The sequence below is a fragment of the Procambarus clarkii genome, chromosome 47 (assembly GCF_040958095.1).
Source record: "Procambarus clarkii isolate CNS0578487 chromosome 47, FALCON_Pclarkii_2.0, whole genome shotgun sequence".
In the NCBI taxonomy this organism is placed as follows: domain Eukaryota; kingdom Metazoa; phylum Arthropoda; class Malacostraca; order Decapoda; family Cambaridae; genus Procambarus; species Procambarus clarkii.
Window position 1 is genome coordinate 28,228,254 of NC_091196.1, and position 19,223 is coordinate 28,247,476.

The 19,223-nt window shown below is 45.3% G+C and overlaps 1 protein-coding gene across 1 annotated transcript in view; it reads left to right on the plus strand.

Moving 5' to 3' along the window:
* Positions 1–17,678, plus strand: part of LOC138350898 (octapeptide-repeat protein T2-like) — a 36,350-nt gene extending 18,672 nt beyond the window's left edge. Inside the window, exon 2 of the mRNA XM_069302354.1 lies at positions 16,981–17,678. Coding sequence (XP_069158455.1) covers positions 16,981–17,678 — 698 coding nt within the window. The remainder of the gene's footprint in view (positions 1–16,980) is intronic.
* The last annotated feature ends 1,545 nt before the right edge of the window (positions 17,679–19,223 follow it).

The window sequence follows — 19,223 nt, forward strand, 5'->3', positions numbered from 1 at the left end:
CCTTATCAAGCTAGATTTAAAAAATGCCTTCAATTTGGTGCGGAGGGATGCTGTACTCCGTGCGGTTCATAGTCATTTCCCTTCCCTCTACCCTTTTGTACATTCATGCTACAGTATGGATCTAAAGCTACTTTAGGGCGAATATGAAATTAACTCGCGAGAAGGCGTCCAACAGGGTGACCCCCTTGCTCCTCTCCTTTTCTGCTTAGTCATCAAACAAGTCACAGAGGTCCTGTCCAGCGAGCTTAACATCTGGTTCTTGGATGATGGTATCCTAGCTGGTTCCCAAGACTCCCTCCTGGAGGACATCAGAAAAATCCAGGAGCAAAGTGCAGTTTTTAGACTCACCCTGAACCCTTTTAAGAGTTAAATAATATGTTCCAACCAAGGCATCATAGAGAGAATAGAGGGTCTTCTACCAAATATCCATATAACTAAACCTGAAGACAGCACACTCCTAGGAGCCCCCCTGGGGTTGAAAGCCATCGATAAAGTCCTTGATAAGAAAATCGCCGATCTTAAGAGGACTGATGGGAGGATTGAGGATATTGATGCTCATGATGCACTCTACCTCATCACCAGATGTCTGTCCCTCCCCAGGTTAACCTACTTTGAGGTGTTCACCATCCTACAGTAGCCAAAAACTAGGTGAATATGACCTGTTACTGAAATCAATGTTAGAAAAAGCCGTCAACCTCCCTCTTGATGACCTGCAGTGGAAACAAGCCTCTCTTCCTGTAAGACTAGGGGGCCTCGGGTTTAGAAAAGCAACGCAAATCGCAGTACCAGCCTTCCTGTTCTCCTCCTCGGCATCCGACGATCTTGTGAAGGAAATTCTACCTGCCCACTAACATCAGCTGGAAGGTGTACATGATCCCAATTGAACACGCTGTGCCACCGAGTGAGCCTCTCGTGCAGGACCATTACCTCAACCACCATCCTCAAGAGCCCACAAGCAATCCAGTTGGGATGGCCCCATTGTAGACCAAGTTGCTGCAGAGTGCCTGAGTGCTGCAACAACACAACACGACATTGCTCGCCTCACAGCACTAGCAGCCCCACATGCAGGGGATTTCTTGTTAGCAACCCCACTGTCGGCAACTGGCACGCGTCTCACACCACACGCCCTCCGAATTGCTGTGGCCCTCCGCCTTGCTGCCCCAATCCACACCAGATATAGGTGTATTTGCGGCGAGGTGGTGGCTGACAGGTACGGCCACCATGGCCTACTCTGCCAAAGCACAGGGGGATGGCACTCGAGACATAGTGAAGTTTACAACATCATCAAGAGGAGTCTCACCACAGCTGGATGACCAGCAGAGAGAGAGCCCCATTACCTATCACCGCGTAACTCTGATGCTCTTATTGGTCGCCCAGATGGTATCACTGTGAACCACTGGAAGAATGGCAAGCAGTTGGTGTGGGACTACACGTGTGTATCAACCCTGGCTAACACCTACATTTACTTCAGTGTTGCACAACCAGGTGGCGCTGCCACTCACAGGGAATCAGCCAAATCACGTAAGTACAGAGAGCTGGATCACCACAACAATTTTCTCCCCATTGCTTCCGAGACACTCGGCACCTGGGGTAAAAGTGCCACGAGTTTTTTGAAGGAACTGGGTTCTAGGCTAATTGAAACAACAAGAGACCTTGAGCTGCCAGCTTCCTATTCCAGCGCCTCAGTGTGGCGATACAGAGGGAAAATGCACACTGCATTCAGGATTCCTGCCCGCCATCTGAGGAGCTGGAGGAACTCGACAACTTATGATAATCATCTTTGTGCCCTACATGTAACTCCTTTTTTGTAACAAAGTTCAAATAAAACAAACACATATGTGTAAGTCCAAAAGAATGGAGATGGTAGGAGAAGAAAATTTTAAAGTGTTCAGTGAGAATCCACAAGGTCTTCTCTGAATACTCCTCCTTCTGAGTATTTTCTTCTCTGAGGCTATGGATCCCCCACATTTACACCAGAGGTAAGTTCTGTAATAAGTTCCTCTTGCATATATATATATATATATATATATATATATATATATATATATATATATATTATATATATATTATATATATATATTATATATATATATATATATATATATATATATATATATATATATATATATATATATATATATATATATATATATAAGCCTATACTTGCATAAACCACAAGTGAAGATTAACAATCTTTGGACAACACCCACCAGTGGGCCTCGAACCCAGAAAGCACAACTACCTTCTAGTAGCTGCCATAACTAGTACGCCTTAACCCACTACACCATCAGACCCTACAAAAGAAGTAGAGACTTCGAGATATATATACACCTCAAATATCTCCACTTCCCGAGGGCACTAGACAAGTGATAGGTTACTATACGTTTTTTCACATTAACAGTGGCTTGATGAAAAAACGTATAGTAACCTCTCACTTGTCTAGTGCCCTCGGGAAGTGGAGATATTTGAGGTGTATATATATCTCGAAGTCTCTACTTCTTTTGTAGGGTCTGATGGTGTAGTGGGTTAAGGCGTACTAGTTATGGCAGCTACTGGAAGGTAGTTGTGCTTTCTGGGTTCGAGGCCCACTGGTGGGTGTTGTCCAAAGATTGTTAATATATATATGTATATTATATATATAAATATATATATATATATATATATATATATATATATATATATATATATATATGTATATATATATATATATATATATGTATATATATATATATATATATATATATATATATATATATATATATATATATATATATATATATATATATATATATATATATATATATATGTATATATATGCAAGAGGAACTTATTGCAGAAGGAGGAAAGATTCGATTTACCTACAGAAGCACTATACTGTCCCTCGAGCTCAAAGCGGCAGCTAAGAGCCTTCGTGAGAATAAGGAGATAGTCGTCAGGAGAGGTGACAAGTCGCCAATATACGCTATTCTTAAAAAAAAAAAACGAATATCTGGCAAAAATGAACCTCATATTCTCCGACCAAACTAAATTCCAAAGGGTCACGAGGGAAACTACAGCCGAATTGAAAACGAAGATAAACAGATTGATTGAAAATGTGAACGCCAAGAAATCTGGATTCCATCTGTCAAAAGTTACTGGGGAATACAAAATTGGTTATGCATATGGGAATGTCCAGACCCACAAACCTGGAAACCCACCTCGGCCAATCATCAGCCAGATACCCACACTAACATTCAGACTGGCCAAGTGACTCAACTGCCTGCTGACTCTATATGTGCCGGGTGCTTATAGCCTGAAGTCTCCAAAGGAATTTTTGTTGACTTATTGCGGGGTGCACAGGCCACAGGGATGAGAGCCTCTCTGGATGTCAAATCGGTGTTTACCAACGAGCCTGTGGACGAAACAGTCGGGGTGATGATGGACAGAGTGTATCGTGATCCGGCTTGTACCTTTCTGGATATATCAGAGAGCATATTGAGAAAGTTACTAGAAGTTTGCACTAAAGAAGCACCATTCTTGAGGCCCGATGTGTTCATGTATAAATAAGTAGACGGTGCCGCCGTGGGTTCTTCCCTAGGTGTCCTGTTTGCGAATTTTTACATGGGTACCATAGAACAGAGGGTCTTAGTTGACATGGACTTGAAACCTGCCATATATTGTAGGTATGTTGACATATTTATGCAGGTACCTGATGTCGGACGTTTGCAGCAGTTGAAGGAAGAATTCCAGCAAAATTTGGTGTTAAGTTTTACTTACGAGATGGAAAGTGATGGGAAGCTGCCCTTTCTAGATTTCTTTCTAGAAACTCTTCAGTTTCTGTAGCAGACCCAGTTCACCAACTAACACCTATATTTGCTTCGCTGGGCACTGTATCTACAGAACTTCAATCATACCATCTTCTTCATCAAAGACTTGTAAAAGTGCGTCGGCGACGATGTTGTCCGAGTCCACGAGGTGGACTCATCCCCTCCTACTATTCTACACTCCGCTGCAGTCGAATAGGCAATAGGAGCAGGCTTCGGGAGAGAGCTGTCACGGCAATCTCTCTAGGAAGAGATTCGGCCTGCTCCATCATCACCTATTCTAGCATACCATGTATATATATTCAAGAACTGCAGCCACAAGAACAACTACTTTCCAGATGTCTAGACAGTACCACCAGTATCCCTCCTACACCACGGCCCGTCACCCCACCTCACCTGGTCGCCGGAAGCTCATGCCATCGGCCGTAACAAGCAGTTAACGTGAGCCGGTTCCTACTTATAAAAGACTCCAGCGCCACCTGGACGGCCGCCATTCCATATAAATAGGGCTACCTAGCCCTATTTATATTCTAGCCCATACTGCTAGAATTCACTCAGTAAAACACCTAACTATTGGGACAGACTAAAGAGCCTAAATCTGTACTCCCTTGAGCGCAGGCGGGAGAGATACATAATAATTTACATGTGGAAAATATTAGAGGGGCTGGTCCCAAACCTGCACACAGAAATAACATCACATGAGACCAGAAGACATGGCAGGATGTGCAGAATACCCCCGTTGAAAAGCGGAGGTGCAACAGGTACTCTGAGAGAACTCTATCAACATCAGAGGCCCGAGACGGTTCAACACGCTTCCGCTACACATAAGGGGCATAACTGGCAATCCCCTCACAGTGTTCAAGAGAGAACTGGATAAGCACCTCCAAAGGATACCTGATCAACCAGGTTGTGACTCATACGTCAGGCTGCGAGCAGTCGCGTCCAACAGCCTGGTTGATCAGTCCAGCAACCAGGAGGCCTGGTCGACGACCGGGCCGCGGGGACGCTAAGCCCCGGAAGCACCTCAAGGTAGCCTCAAGATAGCCCACCACGATTCAGATTACTCCTGAGTGTTCTACTGAGTAGACCTGTTGACATATCTTGGTATGGTAACAGGTTTATGCAGTCTGGCTCATAGTATTCCCGCACCATATTTTATTTTCACGTTAACGTAACGTAAATTTAATTGTTCATCTTGTTTGTTTTGCACACTTTGTAAAGTGTGCAAAATCTCAAATAAAGTGTGCAAATAATGTCCAGGCTTAGAGCCAAGCCTGGATATTATTTTATGTTTTGTAATTTGTTTAACGTCAGTTTTCTATCAAAGTAAAGTATTTTTAAATGTTTTTCCCCTATGTCTTATCCTACAGTTACCTCACCGTGAAGACAACTTGCAGTTTAACTTTTTTTTCTTCTTCTTTGCTTTTGTTTTTATTTATGTGACTGGCATTCCATCTGCCTAGAGAGAATGCACTATCATCTATTTTTCTCGTCATAATATATATATATATTATACCTATTTATTGCTAGGGGAACTGAGGTGAAAGAAAACATGCCCGATCACTTCAATCCCTCCCGGTAATCGAAACCGGGATCCCCGAGTGTGACTCGAGAACGAAGCCGACTGTACAACGAGACCCCTTAATATTATATATATATATATATATATATATATATATATATTTATTTATTTATTTCTTGATGCTTCTATATTGGAGCGGAGTCTTGAGGTGGGTATATATATATATATATATATATATATATATATATATATATATATATATATATATATATATATATATATATATATATATATATATATATATAAAACCCGCGCTTAACACAACTGCATAACCTCCCCCAGTCTATTATGTCACCCGGTAATTTGCTCCGTAACACAAGAACTCCAATTTCCGAACCGGTAATTTGCTAGGTCTTTCCTTTTTATTATCCATTTGTTATCCTCTTGCATCTGTTTGTATAATCCAATTATCCTATTCCTTAATCTTGAGTGTTTTCAAGAGAAAGAAAATTAGACTTTCTAAATTTCTCGTCACATACGAGGATTCTAATTCATGGGATTCAGTTTGTTATCCTTCTCTGTTTACTTCCAATGGACTTGCGACTATTTTATAGTATGGAGACCAAACAGCGTTGTTATTGTTTTAGATTTAGATACTCAGACCGAAATGTTCATGTAGCACGGACTATGGTGAGCCCGTAGTGGACTTACCTGGCACAGGAGCGGGGCTGTAACTCCGCCAAACAGTGTTGTTGTTGTTGTTGTTGTTTAAGATTCGCTACTTTGAACAAAAAGTTCCAAGTAGCACGGGCTATGGTGAGCCCGTTGTGGACTTACCTGGCACAGAAGCGGTGCCGGGCCCAAACAGCGGACGCACGTCCATTTTATAGTACGGAGTCCACACCTGACTTGTAAAGTCCAAATAAGGCCTTAAACGTGCAAGGTAAGTTCAGGAATAACATTGAGGGGCCCTGGAGAGTACTTCACCTGCTCCTCCCTGAACCAGGAGCCATCTTCCACCTACCCACCCTCCGCCTACCCACCCTCCGCCTACCCACCCTCCGCCTACCCACCCTCCACCTACCCTCCCTCCACCTACCCACCCTCCGCCTACCCACCCTCCACCTACCCTCTCTCCACCTACCCACCCTCCACCTACCCTATCTCCACCTACCCTCCCAGGCCTCAGCCGACCCTCAGTCCGGTCTTGTATTCAACGCGAGAACGGTAAATGAAGATAATCTCAGCATCTGGTGTGAGATATTATATCCTCTTGGAAGAGGGGATAGAGAAGGGAGAGGGGTAATGAAGGGAGAGGGGGTAAGGATGGGAGAGGGGGTAAGGATGGGAGAGGGGGTAATGAAGGGAGAGGGGGTAAGGATGGGAGAGGGGGTAAGGATGGGAGAGGGGGTAAGGATGGGAGAGGGGGGTAAGGAAGGGAGAAAGTGTAAAGAAGGGTGTGCTTAAAAAAAGATAAAGGGTGTGTTATTAATGAAGAGGGGGAAAGGATAAATAGAAGAGGCTTATTGGAAGGGACCGTACAATTGGAAGGGGAAAATCATGGAGTGCTGGAAAGGGAAGGGGGGATACTGGAAGGGAAATAGAGGGCAGTATAAAGAGGGGACAGGATCAAACAGAAGGCGAATGTGACAGGGAATATGATATTGCTCTGAGAGTGAAGAGGGGAGAAATGAGAAGGGGTAGAGACGGCTAGGATAAAGAATAGGAAGGGTAGAGAAGGATAGGAAGGTATGAGATGGGTAGCAACGGGACGGGAGGGATGAGAAGGGTAGAGAATTGAGGGAAAGAATAGACGGGATATATACGGGACGGTAAGAATGGTAAGGGAAAGGCGGAAGAGGAAAACTGGAAGTGTTAGATACGGAAAGGTAGAGGACAGAGGGAAGGGACAGGAGGAGTAGAAACGAAAGGGAAAGGATAGAGTTTCTTCTGAAGAGACAACCCTTTCTCTCAGCCTACATAAATCCACTCCCCTCCCTTATATTCTCGCCAAACAAGAATCCAATCCTCTTGAGTTGCTGCCAAACTCCAATGAACATAAAAAAACTCTTACTGCCCTAACATACATTAAATTCTGTTCAGAGAAGTTGTCCCAACTATCAGTAACGAGGCGTTAACGAGGAGGAAGTTCTTAAGCCGGCATGGCCATAACACACTGGCAGTTATCAATGAATAATGGTGTTCTACTTGCCAGTTTTCTAGAGTAGAAACCTATTCATTTCCAACTCCCCTTCAAGGTTGAATGTCACATGGGATTCGAATCTCTCCCCACCGTCCCCTCATCCTTCACATGCGTCTCATTAATGCCATGGCTGTCATATATGCAAGCAGTATATGGCGGAAATTTACACACCCGACTCCACACATCAGGAAATAGAGTTTTGTTTTGTGTGTGTGTGTATATATATATCAAGCTGCTGTGATAATGGTCCCAGAAGGTCCGAAACGTCGTCGCTTCTATTTACATATTTATAAAGCCACACTCATCTGATAAATTTATTATATCAGATGTGTGGCTTAGCTGTCCTATACTTTTACATAAAACTTTATGTCATTTCCATCGGCACAATACAACTACCGGGTGTATTCCCATTACCAGCCATAATAGTCTAATAAAAAATTGCAGTTTTCAGATATTTGCACATTTACAATTGGGGTTCTATCGAAATTTCAGGGCATTAAGAGAGTCATAACAACAGTAGCAGTTACTATGATAACGAAGTTATCATTATTTACAGAACAATTTGGATTTAGATTTAGAGGATATATATATATTTGTCAGAGATTTGTACAAAAGTCATTACACATTTCAGAATTGGCTTATGCTGTCGCCAATTAGTTATTAATGAGTTTAGACGGTCTAATTGAAGGGGTGGTGTGGGGGGGGGGGTAAAAGTGAGTTAGGAAATAAAAGGTAACGTGTGTTACCTCAGGAGAGAGAGAGAGAGAGAGAGAGAGAGAGAGAGAGAGAGAGAGAGAGAGAGAGAGAGAGAGAGAGAGAGAGAGAGAGAGAGAGAGAGAGAGAGAGAGAATCATCTCTCTACAAGATGGTAAGCAACGCGTAAGGGGGAACAGGATACACAAATGCCATTATATGAGTGGTGAACTATGGCATAGCACTGAGAAAGAGGAGAGTCGGGAAGGAGGCAGTAAGGAAGGGAAGGCGAGGCACAGAGAGGTCAATAAAGAATACGGAAACACAAGGAGGGTGACGAACCACGACCTCATACGTTATACCTATTTTGTGTGTGTGTATGACTCTTGATCCAAAATATTTTTCATACAGAACAATTTTCTACAATGTGTCTCGTAGAAAATTTTACAATTTAATGCAATTTAAAGTAATATTTTTTCGTATCCCGAAATATATATCCATCTCGCCCCCTCAACGCCCGTCAAATAAAAAAAATACACAAAAATAATTGAAGCGAACGTGGCAAACATGCGAAATGACGAGAGAAATATACCAAACATGAAGCTGAAGTCCTCTAATAGAGGCTTGGGGGGGGGGGGAACCATTTTTTATCGCCATGGGTGAATAACGGACCTAATTTTCTCTCTCTTTTTTTCTTTAATCGGCCCAAGTCCAGCTGTGACCTCGTTTTCTATGCATTAGAGGAAATTGACCATAAAATCATTCTCTCAATCATTTTCTGATTAGTAACCAATGGGTGACCCCGTTAAAAAAAAATATTACGCGTCTCTGGCTAATTTGGGAATATGAAAACGCTGGGTTATCTTGAGATGATTTCGGGGCTTTAGTGTCCCCGCGGCCCGGTCCTCGACCAGGCCTCCACCCCCAGGAAGCAGCCCGTGACATCTGACTAACTTCCAGGTACCTATTTACTGCTAGGCAACAGGGGCATTCAGGGTGAAAGAAACTTTGCCCATTTGTTTCTGCCTCGTGCGGGAATCGAACCCGCGCCACAGAATTACGAGTCCTGCGCGCTATCCACCAGGCTACGAGGCCCCTTGATACTTGGGTACTGAAATGCTCGTTTTTTTTTTTTTTAGTGTGCCACTTGTGAGGGGTTATAGCTGTGTAGGGCCAATAGTGAGGTGGCACCTGTGAGGTGCTCCCCAGAAGGTGCCTGTGTGCACCATAACAGAGGTTATGAGGTTATAGTGTTTTGGCAGATTTAAAACTAATAAAAAGATTTTTAAGGACAGAAAATGGGTTTTAGGCAGGACTAAAGAAAAAAAAAACATTATCCCTCTGAGAATGGTTGAATATCCCAACCAATACAATTTTGAGGTTTAATAATGTAAAAAAAAAAGAGGACGAAAGTAGGATTTAAGGACTTTAACCTGCCAATAACACACCATAATTTGCAAGCTACACTTACCTTCAGTCACTGTTAGTAACAGTCACAGAGTCACCGAGTCACCAGTCACAGAGTCACCAGTCACAGTCACAGAGTCACCAGTCATAGAGCCCCCACAGTAGAGTCTGCTGCTCTACCCTCCCCCTCCAGGTTAACACCATAACACGAGAATATTAATATTTATTAATTCATTCGCGGAGGAACAGGGGGGGCGGGGGTGATGTGGGGGGTGAGGAGGGGGGGGGGGGTGAGTTATCGTCAGCTGTATCTGGGACCAACCGCGCCCCCCCCCCCCCCCCCCCCCCACTCACGTTAATCTCAATTACAAGACGTTAACCAAACACCCAAAAAACGTTGACGGCGTTGCTACCGAATCTTAATAGCAACGGAACAATCGTTATCGTATAAACGTATGTAAACGTTATCATATAAACGTTATCATATAAACGTTTAATGGCTGCTGGAGATATATGTACATATATCTCTTCCTCTCGGGGGGGTCCTATATAATCCTGCTGTTGTTGTAAGCCAGGAAAGTCCTGTTAATCCTGTTATTTGTGGTTTTACTGAGAATATATATATAGGGAGGGTTGGGATATCGGAGTTGCCATCAAAGAGGGGTCGGGGTTCGAGCCCTGGCGTCAAATGCTTAATTTTTTGGGAGACCGATAGCATCTCCAGCCATCTGCTGCTGCCTCTGGGCTGCTTATACGAGCTGCTAAACCTCTCTACCTTATTCCCGTTTCTCTTCCCCCTTTCTATCTCCTGTTTTCTTTGGCTTTATTTTCCGTCCTCTTAATGTTTCAGCTTCCGCCTTCCAAGAAATCGTTCCCTATTCTCACCCTTACTCTATTTTTTTGTTTACTCCTGCTGCTTTCTTCTTCTTCTCCTTTCTATTCCTATTTAAATGACGGCATGTGGGACAGATGGTGTGGCTGTGTTGATGGTAGAGACGGGAGGCCAGCTGGGACCAGCTGTGTTGACGGTGGGACGGGAGGCCAGCTGGGACCCGCTGTGTTGACGGTGGGACGGGAGGCCAGCTGGGACCAGCTGTGTTGACGGTGGGACGGGAGGCCAGCTGGGACCAGCTGTGTTGACGGTGAGACGGGAAGCCAGCTGGGACCCGCTGTGTTGACGGTGGGACGGGAGGCCAGCTGGGACCCGCTGTGTTGACGATGGGACGGGAGGCCAGCTGGGACCCGCTGTGTTGACGGTGAGACGGGAGGCCAGCTGGGACCAGCTGTGTTGACGGTGAGACGGGAGGCCAGCTGGGACCCGCTGTGTTGACGGTGGGACGGGAGGCCAGCTGGGACCCGCTGTGTTGACGGTGGGACGGGAGGCCAGCTGGGACCCGCTGTGTTGACGATGGGACGGGAGGCCAGCTGGGACCAGCTGTGTTGACGGTGGGACGGGAGGCCAGCTGGGACCAGCTGTGTTGACGGTGAGACGGGAGGCCAGCTGGGACCCGCTGTGTTGACGGTGGGACGGGAGGCCAGCTGGGACCAGCTGTGTTGACGGTGAGATGGGAGGCCAGCTGGGACCAGCTGTGTTGACGGTGAGATGGGAGGCCAGCTGGGACCAGCTGTGTTGACGGTGAGACGGGAGGCCAGCTGGGCGAGTGTGTCTAACTCCCAGTTACCTAATTACTGCTAGTGAACAGGTGAATCTGGGTGAAAGAAACTCTGCCCATTTGTTTCTACCATCGCTGGGGATCGAGCCCGGACCCTTATGACTACGAATCCCGAGCGTTGTTCTCTCAACCGTCAGGCCCCCTAGAGTGAGAGTGAGAGTGGGTGAGAGTGAGAGCGAGAGTACCTTCCATCATGTACTCTATCCATGCCTGTTGGTTGTAGTATGATGTGTGACCTGAGAAACATGTCACACGAGTATCTGTCTGTCTGTGTCTGTCTGTGCCTGTGTCTGTCTGTCTGTGTCTGTCTGTGTCTGTTTCTGTCTGTTTCCGTCTGTTTCCGTCTGTTTCCGTCTGTTTCCGTCTGTTTCTGTCTGTTTCTGTCTGTTTCTGTCTGTTTCTGTCTGTTTGTCTGTTTCTGTCTGTTTCTGTCTGTCTCTCTCAGGCTGGCTGGGTAACTGGCTGGCTGGCTATCAGACTTACTGACGTACCAAAAGTCACTAGAAATGTGCGTTCCACAAAGATTTTTCACCGTACTTTTAAAGGCTTCACTCGTACTTTTAATTACCACCTTCGCTGCAGCTCCTCATTTTGTAATTAATTCAGGGAATTATTAGTATTATTTATAAGAATTAAACACTGCTCGTGGGGCGAGACTTTGGGTGCTTCTGCCAGCGGCATTGCGTCACTATTTTTTGTGCGGGGGGGGGGGGGGGAGGGAGGGAGTGAAATTCAGGAGAAAGCGCCAAGCTATTACGACGATATAGCACTTGGAAGGGGTCAGGATAAGGATTTGGGCTGGGACGCGGGGGGGAAGGGGGGGGGGGGGTGGAGATGTTCCCAACCACTTTGACGGTCGGGGATTGAACGCCGACCTGCATGAAGCGAGACCGTCACTCTACCGTCCAGCCCAAGTAAAGCCTGGGAGCCGGCGGCTGAACGGACAGAACACTGGATGCGTGATCCTGTGGTCCCGGGTTCGATCCCGGGCGCCGAAGATAAACAATGGGCAGAGTTTCTTTCACCCTGATGCCCCTGTTACATGGAGAGCGTGCAGAGATCCTTTACTGCTAGAATCCAATCAGTAAAACATCTAAACTACTGGGACCGACTAAAGAGCCTAAATCTGTACTCCCTTCAGCGCAGGCGAGAGAGATACATAATAATCTATACGTGGAAAATAGTAGAGGGGCTGGTCCCAAACCTGCACAGAGAAATAACATCACATGGGACCAGAAGACATGGCAGGATGTGCAGAATACCCCCGTTGAAAAACAGAGGTGCAACAGGTACTCTGAGAGAGAACTCTATCAACATCAGAGGCCCGAGACTGTTCAACACGCTTCCACTACACATAAGGGGCATAACTGGCCGACCCCTCACAGTGTTCAAGAGAGAACTTGACAAACACCTCCAAAGGATACCTGATCAACCAAGTTGTGACTCATACGTCAGGTTGCGAGCAGCCGCGTCCAACAGCCTGGTTGATCAGTCCAGCAACCAGGAGGCATAGTCGACGACCGGGCCGCGGGGACTCTAAGCCCCGGAAGCACCTCAAGATAACCTCAAGGTAAGATAGCAGTAAATAGGTACCTGGGAGTTAGTCAGCTGTCACGGGCTGCTTCCTGGGAGTGGAGGCGTGGTCAAGGACCGGGCCGCGGGGTCACTAAAGCCCCGAAATCATCTCAAGATGACTCAAGAAGTGGGTGGACACTGGGGGAGGGGGAAGGGGGGAGGGGGTGGGGGGAGAGGGGGAAGGGGGATGGGGGAAGGGGGGGGGGCATATATATGTTTCAAACCTGCTGGAATTAACGGTAAAGACCGAAACACATCTTAGACTGTGATCAAATTGAACCCTCTAAGGATAAATCTTAACTCAGGCACTATGAAAAGCCGAACCATTTTATTACTAATGATAAGATTAGTAGTTAACCTGAAGCCCTTGCACCGTATGGGATTAAGGAACGAGCAGTGAAGCGTGAAGACTAATAATAATAAACATAAGCCTTTCAATGACCCCCTGTAATACCTCCATACTTATAACAGCTATGTATTAGCAAGAAGATCTACCATTAATGTATAATACAGAATTGTAAATACATTGGTATTGAAATAAAAAAATCTACGTAACTTGCTGATATTTTAATGATAAGGTGTGAAGGATAGATGTTATTGTTGATATAATACTCTCCCGTTGATGTCTGATAAAGACCTTTCGTGCTCTCTGTAGTTCTTTTTTGCGCTACCGCTCACAGGATGAGTCCAACCACTTGGGCTGGACGGTAGGGCGACGGTCTCGCTACATGCAGGTCAACGTTCAATCCCCGACCGTCCAAGTGGTTGGGCACCATTCCTTACCCCCGTCTCATCCCCAATCCTAATCCTGACCCCTGCCAAGTGCTATATAGTCGTAATGACTTGGCCCTTTCCTCTAAAAATTCCCTTCCCTTCACAGGATGAGTATGGGGTGCACAATAATAACCTACCGCTCACAGGATGAGTATGGGGTGCACAATAATAACCTACCGCTCACAGGATGAGTATGGGGTGCACAATAATAACCTACCGCTCACAGGATGAGTATGGGGTGCACAATAATAACCTACCGCTCACAGGATGAGTATGGGGTGCACAATAAACTAGCCGCCTCCGGCGGCTAGTTTTTTTTATCAATTGAGTTGATTTGCAGTTGAGGGAGAGAACAGGTTGTAGTGGTAATGGTAGTAGTGATATAGTGGTAGTAGTGTTAGTGGTAGTGGTAGTAGTGTTAGTGGTAGTAGTGGTGATAGTGGTAGTATCAGTAAAGTGAAACAAGGGAAAACACAGAGAAGACGAGCCAACAGAAACACAAAAAGCTACATATAATGCCTCCTTCCTTTCCAGTTGTGATTTGCACGGTGGGTTTGGCTGCCTCAACGACAAGTCTGCCCTCGTTTACAACGGACGAACCAGAACAGAGGAGACGGAACCACCCCTCTTTCCCCCTCCTAAATAACATCCCCCCCCTTCTCTCTCTCTGTCTGCCTATACCCCCCCCCACACAAACGATATAATGCCCTCCCCCCACCCACCCCCCACACCCACCCCCACACACGATAAGTGAACATTCACAGTCCGTGGGAACACGTCTATCACCTCTCTGTTCGGGTGAGAAACTCTGAAGTTTAGGTTAGCGCCAGGAGACCATCTCTCTCCCTCCCTCCCTCCCTCCCTCCTTCCCTCCCTCTCTCCCCCCCCCCTCTCTCTCTCTCTCTCTCTCTCTCCCCCTCTCTCTCTCTCTCTCTCTCTCTCTCTCTCTCTCTCTCTCTCTCTCTCTCTCTCTCTCTCTCTCTCTCTCTCTCTCTCTCTCTCTCTCTCTCTCGTATGGATGAGGGAGCACGGAGGGGGGACTTGGGGGGCGGAAATGGGTGAGGTACGGGTAATGAAGGGGGAAATGGGGGCCAAGATGCGCACGGTATATGGTAGAAAGAGGAAACGGTGAACCCATTCCTTTTTATTTCCCCACTTTCTTTGGAAGTGAGTACGTGGGGAGGAAAATAGAGAAATTGGCAAGGTAGAGAAGAATTAGAGGGAGAGATTAATATAGAGAACAGAAAGTAATTAAGAAGGAAGAGAGTAATAATTATAACAAAAAGAGAGATGTCTGAGTGATTCTGGAACTGTCGTTCCCACACGACCTGTGAACGACCAGCCCGGTCTTCCGTCCATACCCTTCTTAACACTAAGAGAACGACCTCCCTTTCTCTAGACGACTTCTCCTTTCTCCTATTCTTACAGTTTCCTTTTTCCGAAATGGGGGGAGAGAGAGAGAGAGAGAGAGAGAGAGAGAGAGAGAGAGAGAGAGAGAGAGAGAGAGAGAGAGAGAGAGAGAGAGAGAGAGAGAGAGAGAGAGAGAGAATGGCAGAGAGAACTGGACAGAAAAATTAGGTATGAAGATTAGAATTTGATTCTCAAATGATGGTTAACTACTTTAGATTTTGACAGCTGGTACTTTAGATTTTATTTGATGTTTGTATACATTATCCATGATTGTCACCTCACCCTCTATGATTGTCACCTCACCCTCTATGATTGTCACCTCACCCTCTATGATTGTCACCTCACCCTCCAAGATTGTCACCTCACCCTCCAAGATTGTCACCTCACCCTCCAAGATTGTCACCTCACCCTCCATGATTGTCACCTCATCCTCTATGATTGTCACCTTACCCTCTATGATTGTCACCTTACCCTCCAAGATTGTCACCTTACCCTCCAAGATTGTCACCTCACCCTCTATGATTGTCACCTTATAAACCTCTATGATTTTCACCTCACTTTGTGATTGTCACCTCACGCTCTATTAATGTCACCTTACCCTCCAAGATTATCACCTCACCCTCTATTAATGTCACCTTACCCTCCAAGATTGTCACCTCACCCTCCAAAATTGTCACCTTACCCTCCACGACTGTTACCTCGCCTTCCAAGACTTATCTTCTACGCAATTATATATCCATAATATATAATATATAATAAATAATATCCATATCATGAACTATTCCTAATCCGACAACTCATCCTCCTGTTTAGATTTTTTTAACTGTTTAAATAATTATTTGTTTAGATAAGATTTTGTAACTATGTAACTACATATTTTGTAACATAGTACAAATATTAACGTACTAAGCAATTAGATAGTAGAATTTGGTACTATTCTCGTTATAAAGTCCCAAATAATGAAGCTTAAAAACAAACTTAAATATTCCTAGGCCTAGTATAGTATACATATGTACTATATTAGGCCTCAGATATCGTGTATTAGTCCTAGGAAGGTTAGGTTAGGTTAGGTTAGGTTAGGTTAGGTTAGGTTAGGTTAGATCGTCTTTGCCACATAAATACAAAATAAATACAAAATCCGGTTTGTCCAAATTTAAAGGTACAGATTTAAACTTTGTAATTGCATTGTACGTCGGTATGTGTACTATGCTCCTCATCCTTACTTTATAAGAACTACCAAAACAGGAAGATGGACTAAATCCGGATGAACGATTAACGCCAATTTTTAACTCCGTGCAGTTATAAGCGCCAATTTTTAACACCGTGCAGTTATAAGCGCCAATTTTTAACTCCGTGCAGTTAAGCGTCAATTTTTAACTCCGTGCAGTTAAGCGCCAATTTTTAACTCCGTGCAGTTAAGCGTCAATTTTTAACTCCGTGCAGTTATAAGCGCCAATTTTTAACTCCGTGCAGTTATAAGCGCCAATTTTTAACACCGTGCAGTTAAAAGCGCCAATTTGAATACTGCCTATTGAACACCAAAGAAGCCGGTCGGCCGAGCGGACAGCACACTGGACTTGTGATCCTGGGTTCGATCCCAGGCGCCGGCGAGAAACAATGGGCAGAGTTTCTTTCACTCTATGCCCCTGTTACCTAGCAGTAAAATAGGTACCTGGGTGTTAGTCAGCTGTCACGGGCTGCTTCCTGGAGGTGGAGGCCTGGTCGAGGACCGGGCAGCGGGGACACTAAAGCCCCGAAATCATCTCAAGATAACCATCTCAAGATAACTAATTCGACTCAGCACAGCGTCTAGATGAGAGAGTGAGTTACCGTCTCATTTCACGCTGTCCTCAGTATCACTACGTCATAACCCACGGGCCTTGAAGCCCCTCCCTGTAAGATTAATATCTTCCTGGTAAGTCGACAAGCCAGCCGGCCCACAGCAGCAGCGTCCAGTCGACAAGCCAGCCGGCCCACAGCAGCAGCGTCAAGTCGACAAGCCAGCCGGCCCACAGCAGCAGCGTCAAGTCGACAAGCCAGCCGGCCCACAGCAACAGCGTCAAGTCGACAAGCCAGCCGACCCACAGCAGCAGGCTCAAGTCGACAAGCCAGCCGGCCCACAGCAGCAGCGTCAAGTCGACCAGCCAGCCGGCCCACAGCAGCAGCGTCAAGTCGACCAGCCAGCCGGCCCACAGCAGCAGCGTCAAGTCGACAAGCCAGCCGGCCCACAGCAACAGCGTCAAGTCGACAAGCCAGCCGGACCACAGCAGCAGCGTCAAGTCGACCAGCCAGCCGGCCCACAGCAGCAGCGTGAAGTCGAAAAGCCAGCCGGACCACAGCAGCAGCGTCAAGTCGACAAGCCAGCCGGCCCACAGCAGCAGCGTCAAGTCGACAAGCCAGCCGGACCACAGCAGCAGCGTCAAGTCGACAAGCCAGCCGGCCCACAGCAACAGCGTCAAGTCGACAAGCCAGCCGGCCCACAGCAACAGCGTCAAGTCGACAAGCCATGGTCGCCATTCAACGTGATCTTATTTTACGTTTTATTGGTATTTTTATCGGTCGATGAAGAGCGTCTAACTTTCCGCGGCCGTTATTTAATCAAGCTGATTCGGTGGTAGGAGCAATGGTACTGACTTTTGGACAGTTCATTTTTGGTTCAGGGGGGGAAGGGGGTTGTTGGGTTTTGTGGAGAACAGTTCAGGTGTTCTTGGTTTGATCTGCAGCCGCAAATGCAGTGGATTGAGTGTCAGTGTCGATTGATATTTTTAAGTCTACAGACAACTCGTCTGTCTTCGGGTCAAAAAGACTCAGTTGTTAGAGTGTTAAGCACGCGCGCGCGCGCGCACACACACACACACACGCTCTGCTTGTTCACCTAGTAATACATAGGTACCTAGGAGTTAGACAGCTGCTACGGGCTGCTTTCTGTGTGCGGGCGCGTGTGTGTTTGAGAGAAATATATGTAGTAGTGATAATAGAGGAAAAATAGATCGGTAAGAAAGGCGAAGTCCAAGAGCTAATAGCTTGATCCCGCAGCCACAAATAGTAAACACACATAGTAAATACACTTATGAGCCAATAAGCTGTCTGCAGCTTCATTTTTATTGTATTTTTATGTAATGGGGTCTAATTGTATGGGGTCTGTAATGGGGTCTGTAATTTTTATGTAGGGGCCTCGTAGCCTGGTGGATAGCGCGCAGGACTCGTAATTCTGTGGCACGGGTTCGATTCCCGCACGAGGCAGAAACAAATGGGCAAAGTTTCTTTCACCCTGAATGCCCCTGTTACCTAGCAGTAAATAGGTACCTGGGAGTTAGTCAGCTGTCACGGGCTGCTTCCTGGGACTGGAGGCCTGGTCGAGGACCGGGCCGCGGGGACACTAACGCCCCGAAATCACCTCAAGATAACCTCAAGAATGCAATAACAATGTATCTTATAAGAATCCTAAATCTTCATTTGTTATATCAAAACTATATTACCAAAATATATGAAACTATGTCTCACACTTCAATATTAAATCAATTTAGTATTGTTCATATTCTTTATTACAAATCATATTTTAAGAATGATTATACCGCAATAAAACACTGTAACACGACATATGAGAAAATCTATTGATTGGTGTGCTCGGTGCCTACAAATTCCTAATGGGTTAAGGGGACCTCCAGGTTGTGTAACCTTTAGGCATGTCATGGTTCAGGGGTTAGGGTGCGCATCTGGGGTGAGTCAGAACTTTGGTTTGATCCAGCTGTCTTGCTCCAGAGATTTTATCAGTAGTCATTCGTTTTCTATGTGGCCATGTGCAGTTTTCTCTCTCTCACACACACAATTATATTATATATATATATATATATATATATATATATATATATATATATATATATATATATATATATATATATATATATATATATATATATATATATGATGTTAAATATGACCGAAAAAGTAAGATTAATAATTCTAACACGAATTTTCTCAATATTTCTTATGTTTCTTTTTACTGCCGATGGTAATTGAAAAATCAATTCTCAAAAATTAATTTTTATTTCTAGTCTGACGTGACGCTTGAACGCGTTTCGTAATAACTAATTAAATTTTCAAAGACTTTAGTTTACACACACACAACTGTAACCTGAAAACACTAAACAGAGTTTTACTAA